Source organism: Pundamilia nyererei, unplaced genomic scaffold (genome assembly GCF_000239375.1).
Source record: "Pundamilia nyererei isolate P.nyererei 1_Seehausen unplaced genomic scaffold, PunNye1.0 scaffold00255, whole genome shotgun sequence".
Lineage (NCBI taxonomy): Eukaryota > Metazoa > Chordata > Actinopteri > Cichliformes > Cichlidae > Pundamilia > Pundamilia nyererei.
This window is the reverse complement of record NW_005187656.1, coordinates 625439-650358: the sequence shown is the minus strand read 5'-3', so window position 1 is coordinate 650358 and position 24920 is coordinate 625439. Positions and strand designations below refer to the sequence as shown.

The following is a 24920-nucleotide window of genomic DNA, read 5'->3' as shown; positions in this document are numbered from 1 at the left end:
TTGTAATTTCCTCCTTGTGCCTCTGTACTGCAGGTATTATATTATTCTGAGCTAAATGACAAAAGTGAGAGGGGTCCTGCTCAGAGACCATCTGTGTACCCTGTAATCTGCCTTCTGTGTACCTCGGGTATTAAATGTTAACCCATGTTTGGCCTTTGCCTCAAAACTTCCTGTTTTTTTATTTTAAATAACAGAGAAAATAATACGTGTGGTTACAGTTAAACATGCTGGCAGTTCAATGATTATTGATCACTTGTAGTTAACTGTGACTCTGGGCTTAAACTGAGATATAGCAGATGCAAAGGTCTGGTGGAGCAGACCTGACAGGGCAGGTAAACTTATGGCATGTTCACTGAGTATCAGAGTACATTCACACGTTTTCAGATGTCTTATTCAGCTTAGGTTATATAGAGATGTGTGCTGTTTATTTCTATTTCAACACTGATTTAAAGAGTGTTGAACTACAGGAATATTTGTAAACAAATCCTTTATCCATTATATTAGGTCAAAAATAAGTTTACTCAATGTTTCATGGTTAATCGCAACTGAAAATTGTATTCAGTGGTCAGCATTTGCAGTTAACTATAGACATACAGGATGGCAGCGGAAATCGGACCTATTTAGTTTGCACAGATGCGGTGCAGTGTGTCCAACAAGGCTATCACTACTGAAGAGGCCTCTTACTTGCTCACAGGAATCTTGCTAATCAGCTCAAGTTATTTATTGTAATTTTAACTTCCTGGTGGTGGATGTGGCTGGTTGTACATATACTCTGAGGAAGTGTTTCAAAAATAAACCATGAAAGGGACAAAATCCTGAGAAATGCTTGGGGAGTCCCAGTGCTTCATGTAAACCACACAGTTCTATTTTAAAATCTGCCACCGAAACTGGTTTACAAAAGGGGAGCGGCACCTTAAAACTCAAACACACACACACAAAATGAAATTTATTTATAGCTGAAAATATATATACATATATATACATAACATATGTATAATGTATATTATTCAGTGCATGTTACTGGTGAGAGTCTTTTGAGGGGTGCTCAAGGACACAAAATTCGTTCAGCTAGTAGCAAGCATATTGCATTTTAGTATGATTTTCTGAGCATTGTAACGTCACAACATCAAGAAAGCTTCAACTGCCTCCAGGATGTTACAGTGCACACACACACACACACACACACACGCACACACACACACACATTACATAGCATCAAAAACATAATTTGGGAGCGCCGACGCATTGCCAGCTGCCAGCCAAGGATCTGAAATGACAAAGGACATCGATGTCCTTTGTCATTTTAGTCGTTGTCCTTAACCTCCATCTTATCCTTGGCGGTTTTGAAAGAGAAACCGTTTTCTTGACGTTCGAGCCATGAAGCAAAAAACATTTCCAAACAGCATATTGCACTATATACTGTTTATACCCCCCCCCCCCCAAGGATTGTATCCTAGAATCGCCCCTGGCGCACATTCAGAAACTATAGAGATTCGAAACCTGCTGATTAATAATTCTGCTTCCAATTTACAACTTGTATTGAAAAAGAAAGAAAGTAATACAGAAACCGAGATCAGCTCTCGCAACGTGCGCGATGCCTTGCCAGTGCAAAGAAGCGTGAAGTGTGTCACACATGCTGGGTTCATGGAGTACTTACTTGTTAAGTGTGTAAACACAGGCACAGTGCGAAAGGCTGTACACCACAGATATCTAAACGCTCACTAAATCACATCTAAGTCCGCATACGGTTATTTTCTGCTTGAGTGTTTGAGTTTTTATCCTTATGCGTTTTTGTTTCCAGTGAAATTTACGCTTTTACCACATGGATTGTCAGCTGATGACGCCTGTGTGTATTGTCTGTGTGTGTGCAGTGAGACTTCCCCACACATCTGTGTGGCCAAACGCGCGCACCCGTCTGCTGATCTTTTTTTTAAGGAACTTTCGCTTCCTGTTGCTTTTCTCCGCACTATTGCGCTTGTCAGTTTGAAAGTCAGTCAGCCTGTGGTGTGTGTGAAAAGTGCTTTGTTCACTAGCAGCTTTAAAGTTTCTTCTGCGTTCATCATCATGTCTCTGCCGCAGCAGTTACGCGACCAAAGGTGAGTCTGTCTACAGGTGACAGGTTAGAGTCGGTGAGCCGATGTTTTGTGCACAGACTGGCTGCGAAGTTCATTTCTGATTGCTGGTGAATAATTGTAACATATCTAATTTGATCTAAAAAGACCAAACTAAATCAAGATCAGCATGTTTTATGGTTGTTTTATTCATACAGCACAGCTGTCATCATGTTAAAAACAAAACCTTTTTAATTGTAGATTATGTTTTTCATTGTTTGCGTGTGTGTGTGTGTGTGTGTGTGTGTGTGTATGTGTGTGTGTAAGTTTTTCTTTGTGTCATTTTTGTCTTAAATGATCTGGTCTTGTTGCTTTAGTGACTTTGATCAGCTCCCTCTCAACATCCCAATCAGCGCCACCATTGCTGATATCGAGGAGATTAAAGGCTTCATCGACTACTTTGTAAGCATTAAAAAAACTAAAGGGCTGAGATGTTTTTCACTGAGACTGGCTCAGAATACCAGGCTCAGCTGTTTCTTTTTCTCTTTCATTCATGCCTCCGTTTCTCTCTCAGAGGTTCGTGATTGAGGTGAAGACTAAAGGAGAGAGTAAGTACCTAATCTACAGGAGGTACCGGGAATTTTTCAACCTCCACCAGATCCTCGAGGCCAGGTACTCTTCAGAAAACCTGGCCAAACTGGGCCCAAACACCTGCATCCTGCCTCCTCTTCCAGGTGTGTGTGTGGGTGTGCACTGTTGATCGTCAGTGGCATGCACGGTGCAAGATTTTATGTCGCTCAAATATGCGCTTGTTAGTATCCGGCTGCTGGCAGATTGGTTGTTATGCCCTCTGAAGCTTATCTAAATCTTTTCAGGCATGCCTCGTACTCGGACTATGTCAACAGTCACAGCTTCTGATTTTCAGTCTTGCTAAATTGCTTTTCTGAATTGCATGGTATGTGCTGTGATTTCCACCATGGCAGAAATGGCCCACATAAGAGCTGGTGGGTTCACTAACTCAAGGCAAACAGACTGAATTTGAATATGTTCCCTAAAAGTCAAACAATAGTTTGGTCTAGTGTGAAATATTGTAATGAGTGTGGGAAAATGGTATCTACTGTAATGGTTAGTTTCACAGTTTAGCTGTGTCAAAGTTACACAAAGGGAACTCCTACTGGATCCTTCCTGTATTGTCGCTCCATAACCTTACATGCTTGCATGCTTATTCTCCTCCATGCATAGGAGAGCAGGTTCACAGAGACACCTGACTGAATTTCCTCTCTGTCTCTGGAAGAACTGAAACCCCTCTGAATACTCTTTACTAAATGCATATGGCTGCTGTGTTTGTTGCTGTGCTTACATTTTGTTGTTTTGATTTTGTTTTTCTCATGTATTCAGGGGGAGATTGAGACATAATTGGATGCCTTTAGTGAATTAATATTGATATTATAAAGAATAAAAACTGTTGCGTCCCTTAAAGATTTGATTAAGTTTGGTGGGAGCTCACTTCTATTCAAATCGGATTCTATTTAAGCCACAAGAGCTTAGTTATAGCACACTTTAGGCACCCATTGCTGCATAATAATGTGAAGCATGAGTGCTCCAAATGCTGCATTTACAATCCTCTTTCTCCACCGAGACATCCGCAGAAAGAAGATTGAGATCTACTTTTGTTCAGCTGAAGTAAAATGGGTTTAGAATGAAGTTTATATTCTACCAAACCCAGTGAACTTTATTGTGCTTTTTCTTTTATTCGCGCTCAAATCTTTAGACACACTTGAAGCATTTACTGTCATGTTATGTGGCTAAATGTCAAAAATCCAGCATTACAAGCCAGCAGGTATCATGGTGCCCCTACAAGGTCAGTTTAAACCAAACCATACATCAGAGGACAGTAATTCCTTTAATCCACAACGATTGACATTCAGATTAGTCAGGAAAGAGCATATGGAAAGAAGGGCAGATGAATGCCACGGGCAAAATACAGAGACTAACTTGAATAGAGAAGGGAAAGAAGAGCAAAATTGAAGGGGAAGATTTTGAGAGGCAGTAAGAAGAGGGTGATTTATTCATTCATCCATTTCCAGGGGCTTCAGGTATGTAGCAGCCGACGGAGCAGAGAAACCCAAGCACCCTTTTTGTAGCAATCAGTGACTTGTATGCTGAAGCACCAGCTGGGGGATACAATTGCTCCATCGTGACCACTTTTGTCCCTGGATTATCTGTGTCGGGAACAAATCTAAACTCAGCAGAGCAGGACATCGACTCACTTTAGCATGCTAGTTAGCTGCAGGTTGATACTGAGGTTTTTCTTACTGATGGAATATACTGACTTGACTGATTTCATCATGATTTGGTGACTTTAAAACAGCCATTTTAAACAAGCATTGCATCCCTACCATTACTGAAATTAAAAGTACAGCCAAACATTCTGCTAGCTTGTGCTTAAACTATACATGCTAGTTTGTACTCAAGGTTAATGGGCTCTTTGCTATGATGGCTAAGATGGTGCATTTCTTATGTTATCACTGAAGTTCTTGAAAACTCCTATCATGGCTTCACTTAACTGGAGTATTATCACTGTTACTTCACTTCTTAAATGCTGTCAAAATGAAAACTACTATCTTAAAAGAGACCTTATAAAGACTACAACTGTAAAAGTATTTTGAAACATCCATACCTTATGCCTAGAGTTTTATATTGAGTCGCTTCTTGCTGGGTACTTAAGTGTCTGTGAACAGAACTTTACTTTTGAAGGGAGGCTGAATCATATAAGTAGAAATAAGAAAGAAGTTCAACCAACAGAGTGCATCTAGACAGTTAACAATCTGGAAGAAAAGTCATTTTCCACTGCAAATGAGCTGCTGTCGAAGAAGATTAAGCTCTGGATGAAATGCCTGCACTGGCCACAATGAAACAAAAAATTTAAATTAGGAAAAGTTGGTAAGTGTGATAATGAGTCAACTACTGAAGTGCTTTTTAGAGCTCAGTGACAGGCAGAGAAGACGGAGGTATGTGAATCCGTTTCTAACCCACCTAGTTTTTAATATACAGTAGTTAATGAAGGTTTTAATTTGATCAATTTTGACAGCATTGATGAAAAGACAGGGTTATACTAGCAGGGCACTCAGATCTCTACTAAAACCCAACAGTCTGATAGTCATTTGTTAAAAAATAATGTAAAAGATTGGTTAATTAAATTCCTACTCTAGCGTTCACCTGCCCATATTCATATAATTCCGTAAATACGTCATCTAGTGGTCCGAACACAAGAATTATTGAGCAGTAAGCTAACAGGCTTCAGAGTTCCCACTGTGGTGTAATTTTTTCTTTACATGAGAGCACACCCATTGCCTCCAACTCATGTAGCTGCTGCTGCTGGCAGGCGCTGGAGCTGGCTGTAGCTGTGGCTGGAATCCAGGGCCTCAAGCCTTTATCACAAGCACTGTTTGATCATTCTAACACCAAGTAAGCCTGCCATTTTTGGATGGTATCTGTTAGCTGCCAAGTTTACATTTGACTCTTTGGTCCAAAATGCATCAACACAGATTGTTCTTTAGCATAGTGTCAGTTACACTGCTGCCAGCTCCAAGTTAACATTTAGTCAACAAAAACATTTAGTTAGACCTAGCTAACCTCGTTATAGTAGTCCCAAAAGGTTGATCTGTTTATCTGGATGTAGGGTTTTCAGTGGGAGGAGTGTTTCATCACTCATCCAAGTGACTTCCTCCGTATCAGCTGACTGCAGGTTTCCCCAACCAATGACTGGAACTAGCCCACTGAATGAACATTGGGCTGTGAGATCAGTTCCTTGATCTCACAGCCCAATGTTCATTGAGAGACGTTTCGTCACGTTTCGTCACGTTTCGTCACGTTTCGTCACGTTTCGTTTCGTCACGTTTCGTCACGTTTCGTCACGTTTCGTCACTCATCCTTCGTGACTGAAGAAGTCACTTGGATGAGCGACGAAATGTTTCTCCCACTTTTGGGATTTACTTACTTAGATGATTGAGCATGCATCAAGGCCCGTTACAGGAGATCTGGTGATTTTTTGCTAATGTTAAAACACCCATTTTGAACAAGTAGTCTTCCAAAATTGCCAATATTAATGGATTAGTCCAGAAAGGTTATAAATGTTGCGCTTTACGGAGAATTTGATCAGATGAAAGCATACCGACCAATCAAAAGACTAGCTGACATGGGGACTGCAGCCCAGCAGATGTAATTTCAAATTGTCTCCGAGATCTTTAAGAGCTGGGAGCCCATCTTGTTCAATCTGGTGTGACTGTATCATAAAGAAATATCCAGAATCCAGCCCTTTATCAGGATCTACACCAAAATGAGAATTCCAATCCCACCTAACAAATTTCATTGAAAAACTGGCTCAGTAGTTTTTCTGTAGTCCTGCTAAGAGACAGACAAACATGCCAAAGCAATCACACTCTGCACTGCTATTCACCTTGATGATGGATGTAAGATAAAATAATCATAAGCACAGAGACTTGAGATAAAATATTGTAATGTGAAAGCCAAAGTATATTCAGGCCTCAGTCACTGTTTGTGCTGCTGTGTGGCTGTGTCTGTCCTCATCTGCTCTGTGTCTTTGGCTTTATTCAGCTCATTGTTTCCCCATAAGTCTGTCTGTCTGGGAGGCGGCGTCAGTGTCTGTATTGATTATCAGTGGCTGGAAACCAACGTGTGCACCAATAAAAGCCTGAGGGCTTTGAATGGGTGGCTCGGAGCATTGATTTAAGAAGGATGAGGACAGACAGAGGTGATTGTTTTGTGTGTAGATTACAAATAGATTACAGATTTATTTCTGTGGATTCACAGGCTTTAGCTTGGTTATTAACTTGTCATTGTCATTATTAAACATTATATTTACTTGGCAAAATGGCTCTGTCTCATCATTAGAACTACTAGTCACATTATAGTTGCAGTTTTCATTTGATTCAATTTAAAATACAAAACTAAAGTAAAAATGCATTTAAACTAGCCTATAAAAGTGAGCCATTGAGGACTTGCACAAAAACTAAAAAGTCTGCATGTAGGGAAACACAAGTTGAGATGGGTACTGGACAGCTGGTTATTGGCACTTAAAAAAAACAACAACCCAAACTTAATACCGTACATGGTGGTGGGATGTTGTTGGTATTGAAGTGGGACACTACAGTAAATTAAAGTCAGGGGAAAAAGTTGATCAAATACACTTTGGTGACCATTTGCCTCAGGTTGAGACATAGTGGGGGTGTCCAAATTCATGGGCTGCATCCTCCTGAGGCCGCATTTGTAGGCTGATTACGTCACAGCGACGTGACGAAGGCTGTCCAAATTCGTAGACTCCTCCGAATTCAGCCGACAAATGCATCCTCCTTTTCCCCAAATTTGAAGGATGGGTCAGGTGTATCCTTCGTGGCCCACCATATCCCAGAATTCATAGCGCAGCCCAGCCAATTCCGGTTTTCAACAATGGCGGCCGCTACTAAGTTTTAATATTACTCTTATTACTCTTTCTGGGTCCCAAAATACACTTTTAACATAAAAACATGTGTAAACTTCAAATATCTGCTCAGTTTATCAAGATATCACATATTTGCAAAAGTGCTCCGACGTTTTCGGAGACGTCTGTTACCCACCAGCTCGATAGCTAGCCGGGAAACTCCCGGCAAATCATTGTCAGATCACTGCGGTCGTTTGCTACTCAGGTTAAACGTGATATATAAGTCACTTAGATAACCTAAAAATGTTATTATTTGGCTGTTTTTCAGTGTTTTGTTTTTTTGTGAATAAATCAGTCTGGCAGAGATTAAAGTTATTTGATAAAATAAAACTTCCCTCGGGTGGGTTCCTCCTTGGTTTTCATTGAGCTGAATAAACATCAAACAGAAAACTGATTAAACAGAAGTGTGAGATGGTCGAGAATTTACGTCTGTGTCCTGTTATATTTTAGATAGCAAGGAGCAGACGGCTGAGTTTATTAAACTCCACCAAGACAGCGGTGACGCAAATCTGAAGGCTAGACTGTCCAATTTCACAGCTGTTTACTTCCAGCCTACCCGACCTTCTGAGGACCCGGCCCACGTAGACCGCGAAGGAAGGGTCCTCAGGAGGATGCAGCCTATGAATTTGGACACCCCTACTGTCACTTCAGCTCTTCTTTGATTCTGTGTTTAGCTATGTACAAAGCGCTAATGTTGCCATGCTAGCATGCTAACATACTCATAGTTGCAATGCTAAAATGCTCATGTTCAGCGGGTGCAGTGTTTTCCATCATTATCATTTTAGCTATTTTTGTGTTATTTTGCTAGCTTTGCTGATTACTACAAAACTGAAAGCATATTTCATGTTGATGGCCATGCCATTAATGTTTCTAAAATGTCCCCATAAACTACTGAAGTATCACTGAAACTGCATCATATCCTTTATAGGCCAGATTCACCACTCAAATGCCCCAGACAATTATTTAACAGGACAAAAAAAGAGGGCTGAAGGAGCCATAACTACACTTACAGTATTTACTGGAACATAAAAAAACTTTCTATGTAGAGCCTACGGTCAAATCTAAATAAATCACGTAAAAGTTTACTGAGCTTGACCCCTCAAGATGTGAGGAAAAAAAAAAAATTTTTTCCTCCAACACAAGCCATCTTTATAAGCTGTGTCTACTGCAGTATTTTAGCTGGTTTGTAAAATTATTATTATTTAAATTATTATTTAAAAATATTTTTAAAGTGTAACTTTACTGGCTTTTAAATATTAGGGGGAAAAAAGCCTTCATTAGCTACACATTAGGAACCAGTGGAAACTTTTACTGATCTTGTGTATTTTAGAGGTGCTGTCTTATAACTAGAGCCAAATCCTTTGCAATCCATTAAAACCAGGCTCTTACTCTCTGATTTCTTAATTCTTCTGTGTGTCCTGCTTAAAGGGTTTCTTTCTTGTTCTTTCTTTCTTAACCTTTTCGGGCATCGTTCAGAATGCTTTTCTGTTCCCTCAGCTAATGTCAAGGTCATTATGAATCATTATAAATCACTATGATCAACCTACCAAATTACAGCTGCTTAAGTCATATGTTTGATTTCTTATTAAAAAGCAAGAAGGCTTTTACTAAAAAACACTATAGTAAAGATTTTACGATTTTACAATTTGTTGTAACATGTACCGCCATATCTCGCAATGCCAGCTGCTATATCGGGAAAGTTCTACTTTTCTACAAACTCTGATTTAACGTCTGCCACTGAGGAGTCTGTTGGATAATATTAGATCTGATGGGTTTAATTGCAGTGCCAGATCTCATCAGGATGGGAAGGGAATAAGAAAGACAGGGGAGAGAGTGAAGGGAGACAGGCGAGGATGGGTGATGATTTTGAGGGCAGAAAAAAAAAAGACAGCAGAAAAGGATCGAGGTCTGTCTTTTCAAATAAAGCTATTCTCATTAAGGAGACGTAAATAATGTTTCAGTATCATGTGTGCGTTTCTTTGTTTCTTTCTTGTGAGCTTGGTGCTATGTTATGCTTTTCTATCTTAAATGTTGATTTCTGAGTCATACGTGACAGCTATAAATTCAAGGTCAAAGGAGCATTTAGGTGAGTGGATGGGTGACTGATTCATCAGTGAGTGAGTAAATGAATGAACTTGTGCCTGCAAGTGATTGAGTGAGTTATCGTGCTCCACAGTGAATGAGACAAGGGAAATTGAGTGAAGAGAGAGGGCTGAGGGTCATTAAGACTGTGCTAAATTTGATTTAACAGCAGGGTTAGATGGCCTTGGATGAATTGGTGGGGCCTGATTTAGACTGTTAGGAGTCTGTGCTGTGCCTCGTAATTTTTTTGACTGGACGTAATGTGATATTAGGAAGAGTAATATGCTATTTTCACAATCTTTTGAAGTAAGGAGTATTTGCCTTGTTTAGGACAGGATAAATGTGTTAGCTGTCTAACACATTGACATATGAGTTGGGCTACACCCTTAATTGTTGAATTAAGGTATTTTCAGTCCCACAGATAAAAGAAGTATAAAATCAAGCGCCTAGCAATGCAGTCTGCCTGCATGAACATTTGCCCAGCTGTACGTAGTGTTATTGCTAAATGAATGAGTTTGGGAATCACGGCAACTCGGCAATGAAGCGGCAGGTCACCTAAAGTTACAGAGCGAGTTTTACTAGCAATTTGCTAACACGCTACTTTAAAACTGCGTTTAGCATCAAAAAAGTGCTGCTGGTTTTTACAGAGTGACAAGATTATATGTAATAGGTGGGAACAGAGTGCAACTGACCCTGTTACATTTGTATTTCTGGGAGTTCCTTTCTTAAAATGCGGAATGTAATTAGGAGAATATTTAAATCATATACACAAAAGGATTCACTAACATCCGCAACGCGCAGTTTGCTGCTAATTGCAATGGTATTTAAAGCCAATAAAAGCATGCCTGATAATGAAATGAACTGACTGTTCTTGTGTTTAAGAAACAGTGCATCTTTTGTAGAACTAACCACATTGCTGAGCGCTATTTGGTACTACTTTGCTCTGTTTTGTAAATCTGGCCTATGGTGTGTAAAAGTCACCGACGCTCTGCTGACACAATAACTACAGATTTCCAAACCTCCTCTGGCTGCATGAATTGCCATGAAACTTAAGGACATTTTCTCCCAAATACATTAGCTTAACTTAACTTGAAGGTGCTTTTGTGATTGCAAAAATGTACCATTGCTAGCATGCTAACATGCTAAACCAAGTTGTGTAACATAAAAAAACCCTGAACTTAAAACTTATACTTGCGACACACGTGCATCTAAACACTTTCAGTCTTTGTGAGTTCGAGCAAGTAAGGAGATAATGTTACCACATAATCTTCATATATGTACCTTATCACCTTGTCAGTCGGTTGGCCTATCTGAATGAAACTTTGCACAAACATTGTCACACAATCAGCATTTATAAACCGTATATGTTTATAAAAATGACTTATTTTGAATCCTAATCCTTTTTTGTGTTTTTTTGAGTGTTTACACTCACTGCTAAGGACATGAGCAGAAAGGCACAACAATATATGCTAGTAAATATAAATTACCTAGATTATACTTACCTGGGTTTTATATAGTACCTGCACGCATTTCCCTGGTTTTTGGTGTTAAAAACTGAACACAATCATCAAGCTAAAATTAATAATTGACATTTACAGGCTCTTGGTGTTTAAGTGTACTAGAGCATCAACAGTATCGGAGCATGTTTACATGCTTGCTTTGTTTACAAAAACAGCTGTATTGTAAACATACGTATGCATGTCCTCTATGTGAATGCATTTTTATGGCCCCTGTTCTAGAGTGTAATCTCATGTGTGCAATCACTTTTTTAATGCGTTTTCTTTAGGAAAAATCTTCCTCGGAAACAAAAAGGAGATTGCAGAGAGCAGAATCCCTGAACTCAACACGTACATGAAGGTAATCACATTTCATTTTTATGCACGATGCGGTGTCTTTTTAAAAATTTCCAACAGAGGAAAGAATTGTTGGCATGTTTGCCATCTTCTGCAGCGTGCAGTGCGGTAGCCTACAACGCAGTGGGCTGAACGATGCTGTAGGTGGATAAGCACTGACTCGGATATTTCAGCTGTAGTTTGCAGATCGAGCTCAACATGTAGGCGTTGCTGCTCTCTTCTCTTTGCTCTGCCCTGTGCCCACATCATGTCTGACTGACTGTAGTTGTGGGACTTTTGACATGTTTCAGTGTTGCACCATCGCTAAAAACACGATCAGGTTCTCTTTCTCCTACTCACTCACTTCTCTTTTCTGCTCTACTCTCTTTTTTCCCGCAACCTACGTCGCTCCCTCTTTGCCACACTCTCTCGCCTTCACTCGCCTTACACTTCTTGCTTCATCTCCACTCCTTCTCTCCCAGCACCCTGCATCTCCTTCTCCTCTTCCAGCAAACTCCCACTCTCTTTACACCCCTTTTGTCTCTGTTGACGTCTCAATTCATCCACCCTGATTTCCCTCCTTTTACACCAGTCCTCATCTCCATCTTTCTTGCATGTCCTTATCGTTCATCCATTTTTCTTTTTTTACTTCACTCTTCCCTCATTCCATGTCTCTCTCTCTCTCTTATATCAAGAGGTTGCTGGGTTTGCCAACATGGGTGTTGCTAGACGAGGCTCTCAGGATGTTTTTCTACCAGACGGAACAGGATTCTGAGCATCAGCCGCGAGCCCTGAGGCGTCTCCGCCCGAATACCCGCAAAGTGTAAGTCCCACAATTCCCCATGGTAACAAGCCAAAACACAGATTGACTCCTTTAACACCAAGTCAGACGTCACTATAAAGAAATTAGTTTTATATCAAAGGAGACACCAGTTACAAACGTTTTTACTAGTATTTTGCTAGGTAAATGGGAAAGAAGTTCAGCGACTTAAACACACAAAGTCAGTACTTTGTTTGACCAACTTTATTCTTCAACACAGCCTGAGCTCTCTTAGGTAGCTTTTCTTGTCATTTCTTTAAGCAATCTTCAGGAATAGTTCTCCGGGCTTCTTAAAGAACATTCAAAGCTCTCCTTTGGATTTTGGCTGCCTTTTTCTTTTTCTTTCTTTTGTGTTTCTGTGTGCTTTTTTTTTTTCTTCGTGTTTCTGTTCCCACACTGCTTCAGTAATGTTGAGGTCCTGGCTCTGGGGAGGCCAGCATATGAATGATGGTGTTCCAGTGTGAGTTTTCCAGGTATGCTTTTACTGCACAGGCATTGTGTTTGGGATAACACTAAGAAATGAAGCTGCTGCCAATCAAATGCTTTCCCGATGGTATTGCATGGTGGATCAAGCTTTTCTGCATTCATAAATCTATTAGTTTTGATGGGATCCCCAACACTACTTCGTGAAATGCAGCCCCAAACCATGAGTGAGCCTTCATCCTGTTTTAGAGATGGCTGTTTGACACTCACTGTTATACCCCTGTCTGGACCTTTTACATTCATATTGACAGCAATTTGAACAACAATTTTCAAATCTGGATTCATGACTCCATCGATTTTCAATCCACTTCTTGTGTAATTTGGAATACTTTGGTCTTTCCTTCCCATTTCCCTTTCTTAGAAATGAATTCTTGACGGCCTCTCGTCCACTGAGACCATTTCTGATGAGGCTTTGGGGAACAGCAACTGATCAACTGGGTGATCAAGATGGGTCATTGCTTGATTTGACTTTCAGATAAATGGTCCGGTACATGGACTTGATTGACCAAAAAAATAATAATTTCGAAGAACGTTAAGGCCTTGCAGTCTCACTCAAGCGTTCTCCTGTCAAAATATAAAGAAATGTGGGGCAGCCTGAGACTTTTGAACATTTCTCTAAGTACAAAGTATTTAACTGTGCAAAAGGTGTAGCCAGAGTGTATCACGTTTAAAGTTGATGCATCTGCAAATAATGACAAAGGAGGGTAATTGCTGGCTTTGAATGGCTTGCTTTCAAGGCATAAATACCTCTGAAAAAACTGGAAGGTTAAAATGTGGCTTTAATCTGTGAAATTTCAGAAGCATTTTGACTCTTCGAAAAGAAAAATGCCTCATTTAGCTTTGAAAAAAATCTTTTTAGATGAATATAATTAAGATCAATCTAGTGCAATTTGCTCTCTTAAGGAACATGTTTCCTCATCTCAAATAACTGTGCTTTGAAATTAAAATAATTACAGCAGACTGGATGCAGGTCTTGTATGAATTATATGAGCAGGCAAGATGAAGCTCCAGCAACATCATTTACCTCTCTGAAGATGGAGAGAGAAGAGAATACATTTCCCCCAAAAGCGTAAACCCAGGAGTGCAGATTTCCATAAATATTTAAACTGGTTTTTCTTGCTTGAAGCTATTAGCACTTCAGTGTCAATTCCCCCCAGATGAGATGCACAGGTTCAGGCAAACCTAGGTTCATTTTATCATACAGCTAATCTCATAAACTTGTGTTCTACTTTATGAGTAACTCCTGCAATCTTTGAATGTCTCATGGTCCTTAGACTTGACTTATGTAACTCCTCGTGGAGGATGAAAGGGAAAACATTTTCAAGAATGTTCATCACAAAACTTTTTTAATTCGATAGCTGCTGTTAACTTTGAGTACTCAGTCAATACTGAAGGTCATTTAGACTGCAAATTTAATTGCACAGAAATGAAAGCAGAGAGAGATGAAACTTTGTACTTCAATTTAAGTCTTGCAGTTTGGCTTTTGGTGATGTACACAAGAAGATCCCAATGCCGGCAGTGAATCAGTGCTAAAAACATGTGATGATGCTCTTCACCTGAAACTTGGCTTAAGCGCTCCACTTTTAATTTAAAGGTATAAACATTTTGTGCATCTATGAATTCAGGGTCAGTTGACCACAGATACCCACAACATGTGTTTTGCTTATATAAGCTTTTACTTCCTCCATAACAATACATTAATAGGCGTTTAGCCCACACACAAATTCAAAATGAATTCACTGAGGGTTGAATAACAGCTTAGATCTCACTGAGCATACGGAGAAAAACTGAAATGCTGCTGCATTCAACACCCAGTTGTCTTGGTTATCATAAATCACATGGAAACTCTTCAAGCTTCCACATGAGGCTTAGTCTTGGGTTGGTCATATAGGGAAGGTCTGCATCATCTTAATGCATAATGGACCTTTTTTTCAGGTCATGACTAAGAGAGCATTCAAAATCTTTTGTATTTATAGCTTTACTATGTTCTTATCAGGAAATATGAAGCAAAAAGCCTTCCAGAGGATGAATTAACTTAATACTTTATGATAATGGCTGTCCATTTAGATGTGGAATTAAAAGGCTTGGCTCCCAGCTGCAAGCAGTCTGCTTTTAAAATGGATTTCTTCTCATAACTGCAAATTATATTGTCATAAATAACATGGCTAAGGTCAGGATGATAGCGAGCGCTTCTGCAAAAAACTGCAGGTATGAAGTAAATCAGTTGAGCAATAAGCTTAGAGAGTTCACTTGTGATGGCCACCATGCAACTTTGCATGAATATAATTGGATACCTAGGAGTCAGCTGGTAGCCAAACAACTGATGAGTGATTCACTCGTGTCCTTCTAACTTCAGTCATTTATTGCAAGAAGAACTTCAGCTCCCTGCCTGAACTATTTCCCCCAACGCAACGTGAGTCTTTTATCGCACACAATGTGTGTTTGCTTTTATAGTGTAGATATATTTATAGTATATGATTCTTAAAGCTACTGTACACATGTGAGAAATGACAGCATCAGTGGCTGAGAGACAGGCTGATAAGACTGATCATGTAGACGTAGTAAAAACTTGATCTGCTCAAGATAGAAGATTTGTAAAATAGAGTATTGTTTTTTATTATTCAAAGACTCAAGGAGTCCTTTAAAAGTAGGGGTCAGTTTGTTATGGATGAGTTTGAGCGTAAGAAACAGCAGTGTATTGATATTGTTAATCAGAGGACAGGTGCTGTCGCTCAAAAAACCCCGTAAATATTTGATGTCAAATCAAAGAAGGGTGTCCTGACCTGATGATGTCTCAGCTGAGGCAAGGGCACCTTCATTTGGCATTAACCTCCTGAGACCTGAACTCTTTCATGGCATGCATTTTCAGTTTTTCTTTGCTATTTATACTGATTGGGACCTGATGAATGTAAAAACAAAGAATGACCCGATTTTTTTGTTTTACTTGATTTTTGTTTCGGAGATAAAAGAGATCCACATAAGAGGACAGTTGCTTTAAATTGTGATAGAACAGTGGCAGTATAATGTCCTCGTGAGTGCATATCAGGCCCTTGTAGAGCAAAATTTAGTATTTTGGTCTAGACAACCCAAAATGTGATGTCCACATATGTGGACGCCAGACCTAGGATGATATCTCTATTTTTAAAGGCTTTTTATCCTTTTCATGTTCTACTTCCTCATTTATAATAGCCTTTTAGACTTTTGATTGGTCCCTTACCCTGTGGCTGGATTACATCAACAGAAGATGTGGTAAAAGCAGAGTCTCTCAACAGGAACCTTATGCAAAAGCAGACTTTCATTGCTTCTTCTGCTCTTAGATCGCCTGTCTCGGTTTGTATGGCCTTTTGGTTGATTTGTCTGTTGGAACATTTGAAGAAACTGTTACTTCCTTCCTGAAGAATTGCTACATATTTGATTTTTACATGGTCTTTCACTGCCAGTACCTATGTTGCTTCAGTAGTCTGCAGTAAATACAGTACCTTTCTGAAAGGATGGTACTGTGCAACAGTCTCAAGCAAGCTTTCTCGTTTATTTTGATTTTGCTTCCAAAGATTGACATTTTCTTGTAATTTTGTAAAGGGTTTTTAACCAGTAGGGTTTCAAAGTTGTTGGGTTTTTTTTGGACTTCTTGCTTTTTACTTCCAGTCAAGTCCTTGTACATGACCATTTTTAAAATAATGTTTGATTTTTGCTTTTGGTTCTTTAGCCACTTGACAAAACAGTAGCCTATGAGTCATTCAAGTGTAAAAAAGAAGCCTAACTCAAAGGATGAATCAGCATTGTGTCTACAAATAACAGAAAACTTCTGCGCTTTGCTATTAGGAGCCCAAAATTCGTTCCCATTTCTTTAGTTTAATCTATAAGAAATGTCACGGGTAATACAGTTTGTCCGACATAGAAATTGTACTTTTGCACTCTCAAAGAGTTATGAGCTTTAGTGTGCAGTGTGTCCTTAACAATATTGAGGAAGTAGAAAGAAGAAGTGGCAGGCCTCAAAAACTGCACTGAAAATAACAGGCTTTATGGAGTGATGGATCCAATGTCACGTTATTGGTTTAAATCATCATTAATGTGTACATAAGAGGTCAGGAGAGAGGCACAGTAGTTATTTACAGCCATCTGTGAAACACGGTGGAGGCTCAGTCATGGTTTGGACTGCGAGTCACTCGGTGGTGATGGAAATCTTGTCAAAATTGATGCAATACTGAACACAGAAAAATACCATCAGATTTTGATCCAGCATGCAGTACGACCTGGAAAGCATATTACTGACAACTCCCTCATTTTTATACATTGTAATGATCCCAAACATACTATCAGTGCAGTAAAAGCATACCCGTACAAAAGCCTGGAGAACTATTCCTGAAATGACAAGAAAGAGACAGAGTTCATTATCTGTTGACGAATAAAAGTGGTCAAACCAAATATTGACTATTAGACTCATTAGAATTTTTATAAGGCATTTCTGTTTGTTTGAATATTTCAATGAATCTCTGCCACTATATCCAAAATAAAAAAATGCTAGGTGTTTCAGGTATTTTATTCTCAGACATGTTTAATACAAAAGACTTTCTTTGTGCTTGTGCATTGTAACTGCAGTGCAGCACAACAGTGCTTTGACCTAAATGTGACCATACCCACCACGCTCATAGTGACAATTTTAATATCCTTAGCATTCTTAGTTTAGCATGATAGCATGGCAAATGTAATCAAGGAAACCAATTTGTCCAACAAGTGTTGGACAAATTGAAATATTGAAAGTGCTGAATGAAAAGTTTAAGGGCTGCGTGAGTTAAAATGTATATTTGTTTAATAATGTCTAATATTATACATTATTATTATTATTAATAATAGTGTTTGTTGACCACATATTAACCTTTTATGTGGAATCAAAACATCTGTGTGCTTAAATAATGTGAAAGGGTTTATGGCCCTGAAAATGACACAAGTGTTTTCCAGCATTTATTGACACATTGTTTCCCAGAGTGAGTGTTTTAAACATGTAGTCGCTCCAGTAAGACGAAGAGTCAAATTTAATTATTTCTCATTTTCTTTAAAATGGTTATGGGTTCAAATTAATCACGTTAGATAGAAAAACAGTTATCATAACTGCAGCAGGCTTTTCTCTGTCTTGTCAATTACATTTAAGCTTACTCTAAAGCTTACTGTGCTTTATCATTCAGGCCTTGTGGAGCTGACCAGAGAGAGCAGACTGAGCTTTCGAAAAGGGAAACAGCTTCCCAGTTTCTCGATGTTACAGGAAATATCTCTGAAATATGACTGCTGAAATATCTCTTGCGGATTCATCAGAGCGTTAAACTTTGAGGTCACTTCGAGGAATTACTTGTATGCAGACAGTGTTCACTTATATGGCTTGTCTCTATCCATCTGTGTCTTCTAGGAAACAAGTGAAGTCACAAAAGATGGACCTCTTCTCCTCCCCCAGGGCTGAGGTTGGTGTAATTACTATTTTTTGTGCTGTTGCAACCCACGGAGTAACGACCTTTGTAGTCAAACAACCACGCAGAATGCACCGCATCACCCCGAGAAGCACAATGTGATCCTATAAGCACCATCGGCATGACTGCTTTTCATGGCACACACACACACACAAACACACACGACTTTACACAGCCGTGGCCACAGAAACCAGTATTTGGTGAAAGTCACAAACTAAGTGCATAAATAAACCCTAAAAAACAGATCCCATACATAAGTGTGCCATCTGATGTGACAAATCAATAATTACGGCGTCTTTTGTCAAATGTTGTGCTGCGCCTTTTGTCCTTCCATTCTCCCTTGACGCTGTTGACCTCATCAATAGTTCCTGCTTCGCTTCACTTCCTTTTTTAATTTCTGTATCCGTTTCTCTTTTCGTATTAACCTCCCGTTCCCACACTCTCTTCTCCTCCCTTCCACACCTCTCCCCTTAAGCATCCCTTAACTTTTGTCCTTTTCCTCGCCCCTCCCTTTGTCTGTCTCTTTCCAAGGTTGCAACCATCTCTCGTCCCTCTCTCCCCCCTCCTCTTTTTCACATCCTCTCATTTCCATTCTATTCACACCTTCCTCCCTGATGCTGATGATGGAAAGAGAAACCCATTTATATTCTAAAGTCGTTTTTCTAGGAGCTGTGTGATTTGGAGGTTGTGGAGCGCTTGTGGTTCAGGTGCTGGTGTGCAGATTTGGGCATGAGGTCAGGTCAGAGGATGAAGCAGTTATGACCTGCCAATTAAACTCTCCATGAGGGTAAAAAAAGAGCTTTTATTCTTTATACGGTCAGCACAATCTTGGACTGAATTTTGAACGCACATGCAGGCTTCTACGCTAAGAGAGCTCATATTGGTTTGACTCATTCCCTTTAACCAAGATCACCAGATCCCAAATCTAATCTTACTCCTACTGTGTTTTTTTTAATAATATTTATCCCTCCAAACCATTAAAACCTTCAAAAAGTGACGAGAGGCCTCACTTCCAAGACTTACAATTCAGAATGATCCTTACAAAAGGGTAGCGGGACCCAGATATGCCAATGCTTAGCAGCGAGTCTAAATGGCTATTTTAAAAAATCAGTTAATCAGTTGAGCCTTAATATTGTTTGCGTGGGAATAGAAATGTTGATAGTACAGTCAGACTGATGGAGGACAGCCCTTCTGTCATCTGGTTGCATTACAGTGTGTAAAAATATCTCATCTCTTGTATGTGTATTGTTGGTTTGTGCAAATTTGCACAGCAGAAATGTTATTCTCATGAGGTAATTTTTGTTTGTCATCTAATCCTAAAAGTTACTTAATTTACCAGCATGTTAAAGGAGACCAGAACCAATAGTTATAATACCTCTAAATAACAAAATTCTACTATTAGTAAAAATGCACAAGTACTCCTTTATTAGTGCAGTTTGAAGCCTACCACAGGCAGTAGATTTTGTCAAAAAATGTATACTCAAATACTAACCAGTACTAAAATTGATTAATGGATTAGGTAGTGATTTGCAACAGTATTGATAAAATCCCATCTTTGCGTCCTACAGTTAGCACACAACTTCACACAGCATGCTGCAGACAGGCAGGTACACAGCCCCTCCCCTCACTACCAGCTGAACACGTGAACAGCTGCAGATCAAACTTGGAGAAGTATCTAAAATTATGTCAACCTAGTTTTTATGAGGAATTTCACAAAGTCATTAAAACACTGGTTTCAACAACATTAAAGTTTTAAAGAGTTATTATAAATGTGAACCTGACTGCACACGTTAATGTTAGCCATATTAGTGGCTAGTGACTGATTAATAAGTGACAATGTTTAGATTAGAGCTAGAAAGCAAATGGTATCAGTCCTTCCCGTCTAAAAAAAGTTGCCTTAAAGGGAAATGAGCTTTAAAGCCGTTTGTTTCAGAACTGTTGAACTGTTAATAAGGTTGATTTACTTTAGTAGTGTCCAAGAAAAACAATGGAAATAGGCATTTTCAGAAAATGGTGGCCACACACTGAAGTGGAGCTTCATGAAAAGATAGTAATAAGACTATAACACATCAGTTACATCAGTTTGTAGCCCTGCGATAGACTGGTGAGCTCTCCAGGGTGTACCCCGGGATAGGCTCCAGCCCCTCCACTGTGACCTTGATATGTACAAGCAGAAGAGAATGGATGGATGGAAGAGTTGTTGTCCAGAATACACATTACACATGTAAAACACATGTATATATCTGTTTTTTTAAACTTTGTGTTTTGGACATGTATGCCAAGTAGTGCATTTTAAGGAGATTATACTGCGATATTGAAGTATATTTTTATTGAAGTACCTCCAACTTTCAGTACAAAATAAATGTCAGTATAATGTAATAATGTAGGAAATCAAATGGTGATGTTGCAAGTTAGTTAAAAAGTCAAAAAATAATGTTTAAAAAAATTTTTTTTTTCAGCAAATATTGTTAAAGGCTTTTTTCTTCAAATCTGTTTCATCTCATACTCAGCAGCAGCATTTACAGCGAAATGAAAGATAGTCAAAAACATTATGGCTTCATTTCTGTGTTTGTTCACATTTCATTTACTGTCTAATATACAGAGCAGATTTTTTTTCTAAAATCATCGCCATAGAATGACCGTTTCCTTTTTCCATCTTGCGTCAGTATTTTGTGAAAATCACTGGTCACCTGTCCAGAGTGTACCACACCTATAGGACTGGATAAGCAGTTAAGAAAACAGATCATGTGCGGCTTTATTTATTTATTTTTACCTGTGTCCACCTGAAGTGTCTCCCTTTGGCTATATCGCACCATTGTTCCATTAATTTCTCTGAAGCTGTTGAAGCAAGTTAAAGTTGTTTAGGGATAGATTGAAATATTCACAGCTGACACAATAGCAGCACTGATTAATAGTTGAATCGATCCACTGTCAGCTAATTTGATGAAGCAATCATTTGTAATACTTTGTAGAGAGAGACACCTTTGCTTGGTTGTGTAAGCGGCTATGTCTGCACAGTATGGAGTCTGTAATATGAGTACATGTCCTTGAACTCTGTGTGCTATATCGCCTTTCAAAAGCATTTAACTTTACTAACCTTGCTCGACACAGAAAAAAGGATGCAGGCACACACATTGCATTTCTCTCTGCACACTCCAGTGGTCTTTTATTTCCAAACTAAAAGAAGCAGCTCCATTTTACTCTCTCCTCTTCTCTCTCTCTCCCCTCTCTCCCACACAAAAGTAAAACACTGGTGTACTCTACTCATGAAGCTGCCAGCCTACTCAACATTTATTTTAGCTTTCTCTCCTTTTCTAGCTGAAAAGCTTATCCTTCCTCTGTGCGTTAGTGTGTGTTGGTGTGTGTCCTGCTGTGTGTTTCCCAGCTCACCAAAGTGGCTGTCCAAACAATGATCAATGGCCAGCCTGAGCCTGATGGATAAGAGCAGAGCGCAGCATTTGTCACAGCAGAGCCGGTACAAGTGTTAGCGTTTACGCTGCAGCACTTCTTTCCACTCCACTTAGTATTAGCTCAGGCTTAGCTCCCAAACACTGCTATGAGTAATTGTCAGCTGTAGTACTATGAGCTTCAGACAAGGTCAACGGGACAGGCTGCTCGTGGTTAGGAGGACTTTAACGAGGCAGACGCTGGTGGCATGATTTGGCTGATCTGAAAATTGAGTTAGGGAAAGAAATAAAGATAGATAAATGATATAAAAAAGGCAAAAAGATATATTAAAGAATCACAAAGGGTGGGAAAAATATCAATAAAACTAAAAAATGAATAATCAAAAAGGTACTTATCGAGGGATAAGACGGTTAAGGCAGAAATTACAATTTTAGATGAAAAACTGATTAGGAAGTGTTAGTGCTTATCTTCACTGGCAAAAATGTGACCATGTAACATAAATGTGTTAAAGTAACCAAGAATTTATGAGACTTGATTCCAGACACTAGAAAATATCAAAGCGCCATCGTGTCATAGAGCAGGTTTTATCAGTGTGCCTGTGCACAAATGTTTATGTACAGATACAGTATGTGTTGTGTTTCTTCCTGTTAGATGTAGGCCATCTTAGATACTGTAAACAATACGTTGAACAGTTACTTGACTGTGAGCCACATGTTAACGGTGAGTCACAGTATGAAAATCAAAGTTCTAGCAGTTCAGAAACCATTACCTCGCTCATTGTCACCATCACTCGCATCAATCTAGTTTTGCATCAGAGGAAATCTGTTGAAAGTCGAAAAACAATCTACGCTTTGAGATTCAAGGTCTTGCTCTCTAGCAAGTGCAAACATTGTCTTTAACTTATGAATGTGTTGATTATTTGAGAAACAGGGGAAAAAATGACTAAAAACGGAGTTTGTGCATTACTAACAAGCTTAAAGGTCAATTTTTGGTGTGACCTCCTTTATTCTTTAATGCAGCCTGAACTCTCCTCAGCAAATGTTTTTATAATTTGTCCAAATAGGCTTCAAGAATAGTTCTCCAGAACATTTCAAATATGGATTTATCACTCCATACGAGTGTTGTCTCGCTCCTTCCTTTAGATATGCCAAGTTTAATAATAGTTTCCACCTTATTAGTTCAAATACATTATTTTATGCCAGTCAGACTGTGCTGTCTTTGGCATTTTCCATAGAATCAGCTTCAGAAATGGGGGAAAAAATATTTGTGACTTGTTGCTAATAACAAAGTACCTAAAGAATCAATTTCTAACTGGTTCTTTGCTAAGTTTGCTGTGAACACTGGTTCTTCTGTTGAGTTGCAGTGTTTTGTTATACTTAACAAATTAATAAAAAAGAGAACTTTCCTCTGAGAATAGTTAGGTACAAGGACTGGACTGAAACATGAATGAAAAAGCAGCCAATGTCCAAAGAGACACTTTGAAAGACCGTTAGAGACCCTCGAGAACTATCGCTCAACACCAAAAACAGAGTCTGTCTCATTGGAAGCAAAATATAAAGAAATGAGGGGTGTCAACTTTTTCACAGTACTATATACACACTCAACCTCTGCAACCTGTGTCCATTCTTATATGTATAAAAAGACATGTTTTCTACTATAATCCTTCACCCCAGGCCTTCTAGGAAATGGGGCATCCATTTAAAAAAGACACTTCCATTAAGCATCATCCTCCCTATTGCCACGCTAACGAGCTGAGGGTTTAACAAGCTCATTAAGGCGGGGTCAGTGAAAGACTAATTGTACTGGATGATTGCCCCTGTGGCTTTCTGAACCCAAGGGCTGTGTGACTACTATTAGAGACCAGCTTTTCGCTGTGCAGTGTACCAACACCAACGTACGATAATGAAAGTAGCGTGTGTGTAGACAAAGACGAGACTGGTCTTATAGTTTGCTTTGCATGGCTGTTGAACAACAAGAAATGACACAGAGAAGGACATCAGGAAGTCTTTTTTTCACCACTAATGTGTCTTGTGATACATTAGGAAAGACAGATTTTAAGGGATGGATGCTTTCAGTTTTGCCTCTATTGATGTCACTGCTGGGGGGAGGAGCTGATTCCTTTTCTTTTTGTGAGGAATTTAATCTTAAATGAATGCTGGAATAAGACAATGGGCTAATAGAAGAAAAAACTACATGTTTATAAATGTATGAAAGCTTACTTCCTTAAGGCTTACAGTCTTTCTAAAATTCACTGTACTGGCCAGATAAAGAGTCCAGTGGTCATTTTGTTATGGTGTTGTATGGCAGACACTCTTTTTGGGTCATTTGGCATCACATGATCATAGTGTCATCACATTGCTAAAATCACCTCAAAGCTCAGCTCTGCTAATGATTGCTGGGGGCTTGAACTGAACCCCTTTTGATTTCCTCCTGTGTGCCTCTCCGGATAACATTGAGGACAAATTCTTCCCACCCAGCTCCCATAAATGTTAACAACGACCAACATCACCATCATAAGATTTATTGCATCTAACACTTAGTCACATGTCTATGCGCAGCCCAATCTTACCAACAATGAGAACTTGTAGTTTACACTCATCAAGCTAACTACTTGATTAGAAGGCTAAATTATTAATGGAGACGCAGAGGGACATAGTTTAAAAACAGAAAGGAGTCTCTGGATGAAACAGGCTGAAACAGAGATAAAGGGAAAATGACAAGTAGAAGTAAAAGGAGAAAGAGGCGGAATAAAGCTGGCGCTGCATTGGAGAGAGAGAAAAGAGGTGCAGAAAGATGGGGAATTGGTTTGTCACATCATATTTTGTGTTTGTGCTACAGATACCAGCTTATCATCTCCAACACATTGTCCCATCATCTATAAATTACAGGCAGCGGCGGGTCAACGCTGTAATAAAAACAGCGTCTGGAATAATGCATTAAAAATAGCAGCCCCAAATTCAAAGCGCACGTGTCCTCAGGGTCAGGGTAATCTCATCTGGATTGTTAATCCAGCCAGCTCCCTCTCTCCCCAGCTTCATTAATCTGCCACCAGTCTGCGTCTCATTTTCTGTGGACACACATGCAGCACACACGTGCACTCACTCACACTCACACTCAGATTTGGACACAGACACAGAAAGTAAAATTCAGGATTTACACACCAAGTTTCTAATGCAGGCTATATCAGGTGCGACCAAAAGGCTGAGTGATTGTGTCTGTTAACACTTCAGTGTAGTCTACTTGTGGATAGCTCATAGCTTCTGGTGCTCGCACTGGTTTTTAGAT

General features: G+C 39.3%; 2 protein-coding genes across 2 annotated transcripts in view; one reads left to right on the top strand and one right to left on the bottom strand.

Annotated features, from left to right (window-relative positions):
* The window catches only part of pvalb7 (parvalbumin 7), a 44336-nt gene that overhangs the window by 16755 nt on the left and 2661 nt on the right, over nucleotides 1-24920 (bottom strand). The gene's annotated exons all lie outside the window — the stretch shown is intronic.
* Nucleotides 1946-24920, top strand: part of ncf4 (neutrophil cytosolic factor 4) — a 36431-nt gene continuing 13456 nt past the window's right edge. The window contains exons 1-6 of the mRNA XM_005749819.1: nucleotides 1946-2096; nucleotides 2429-2513; nucleotides 2626-2785; nucleotides 11420-11490; nucleotides 12161-12288; nucleotides 18170-18221. Coding sequence (XP_005749876.1) covers nucleotides 2065-2096; nucleotides 2429-2513; nucleotides 2626-2785; nucleotides 11420-11490; nucleotides 12161-12288; nucleotides 18170-18221 — 528 coding nt within the window. The 5' untranslated portion in view covers nucleotides 1946-2064. The remainder of the gene's footprint in view (nucleotides 2097-2428; nucleotides 2514-2625; nucleotides 2786-11419; nucleotides 11491-12160; nucleotides 12289-18169; nucleotides 18222-24920) is intronic.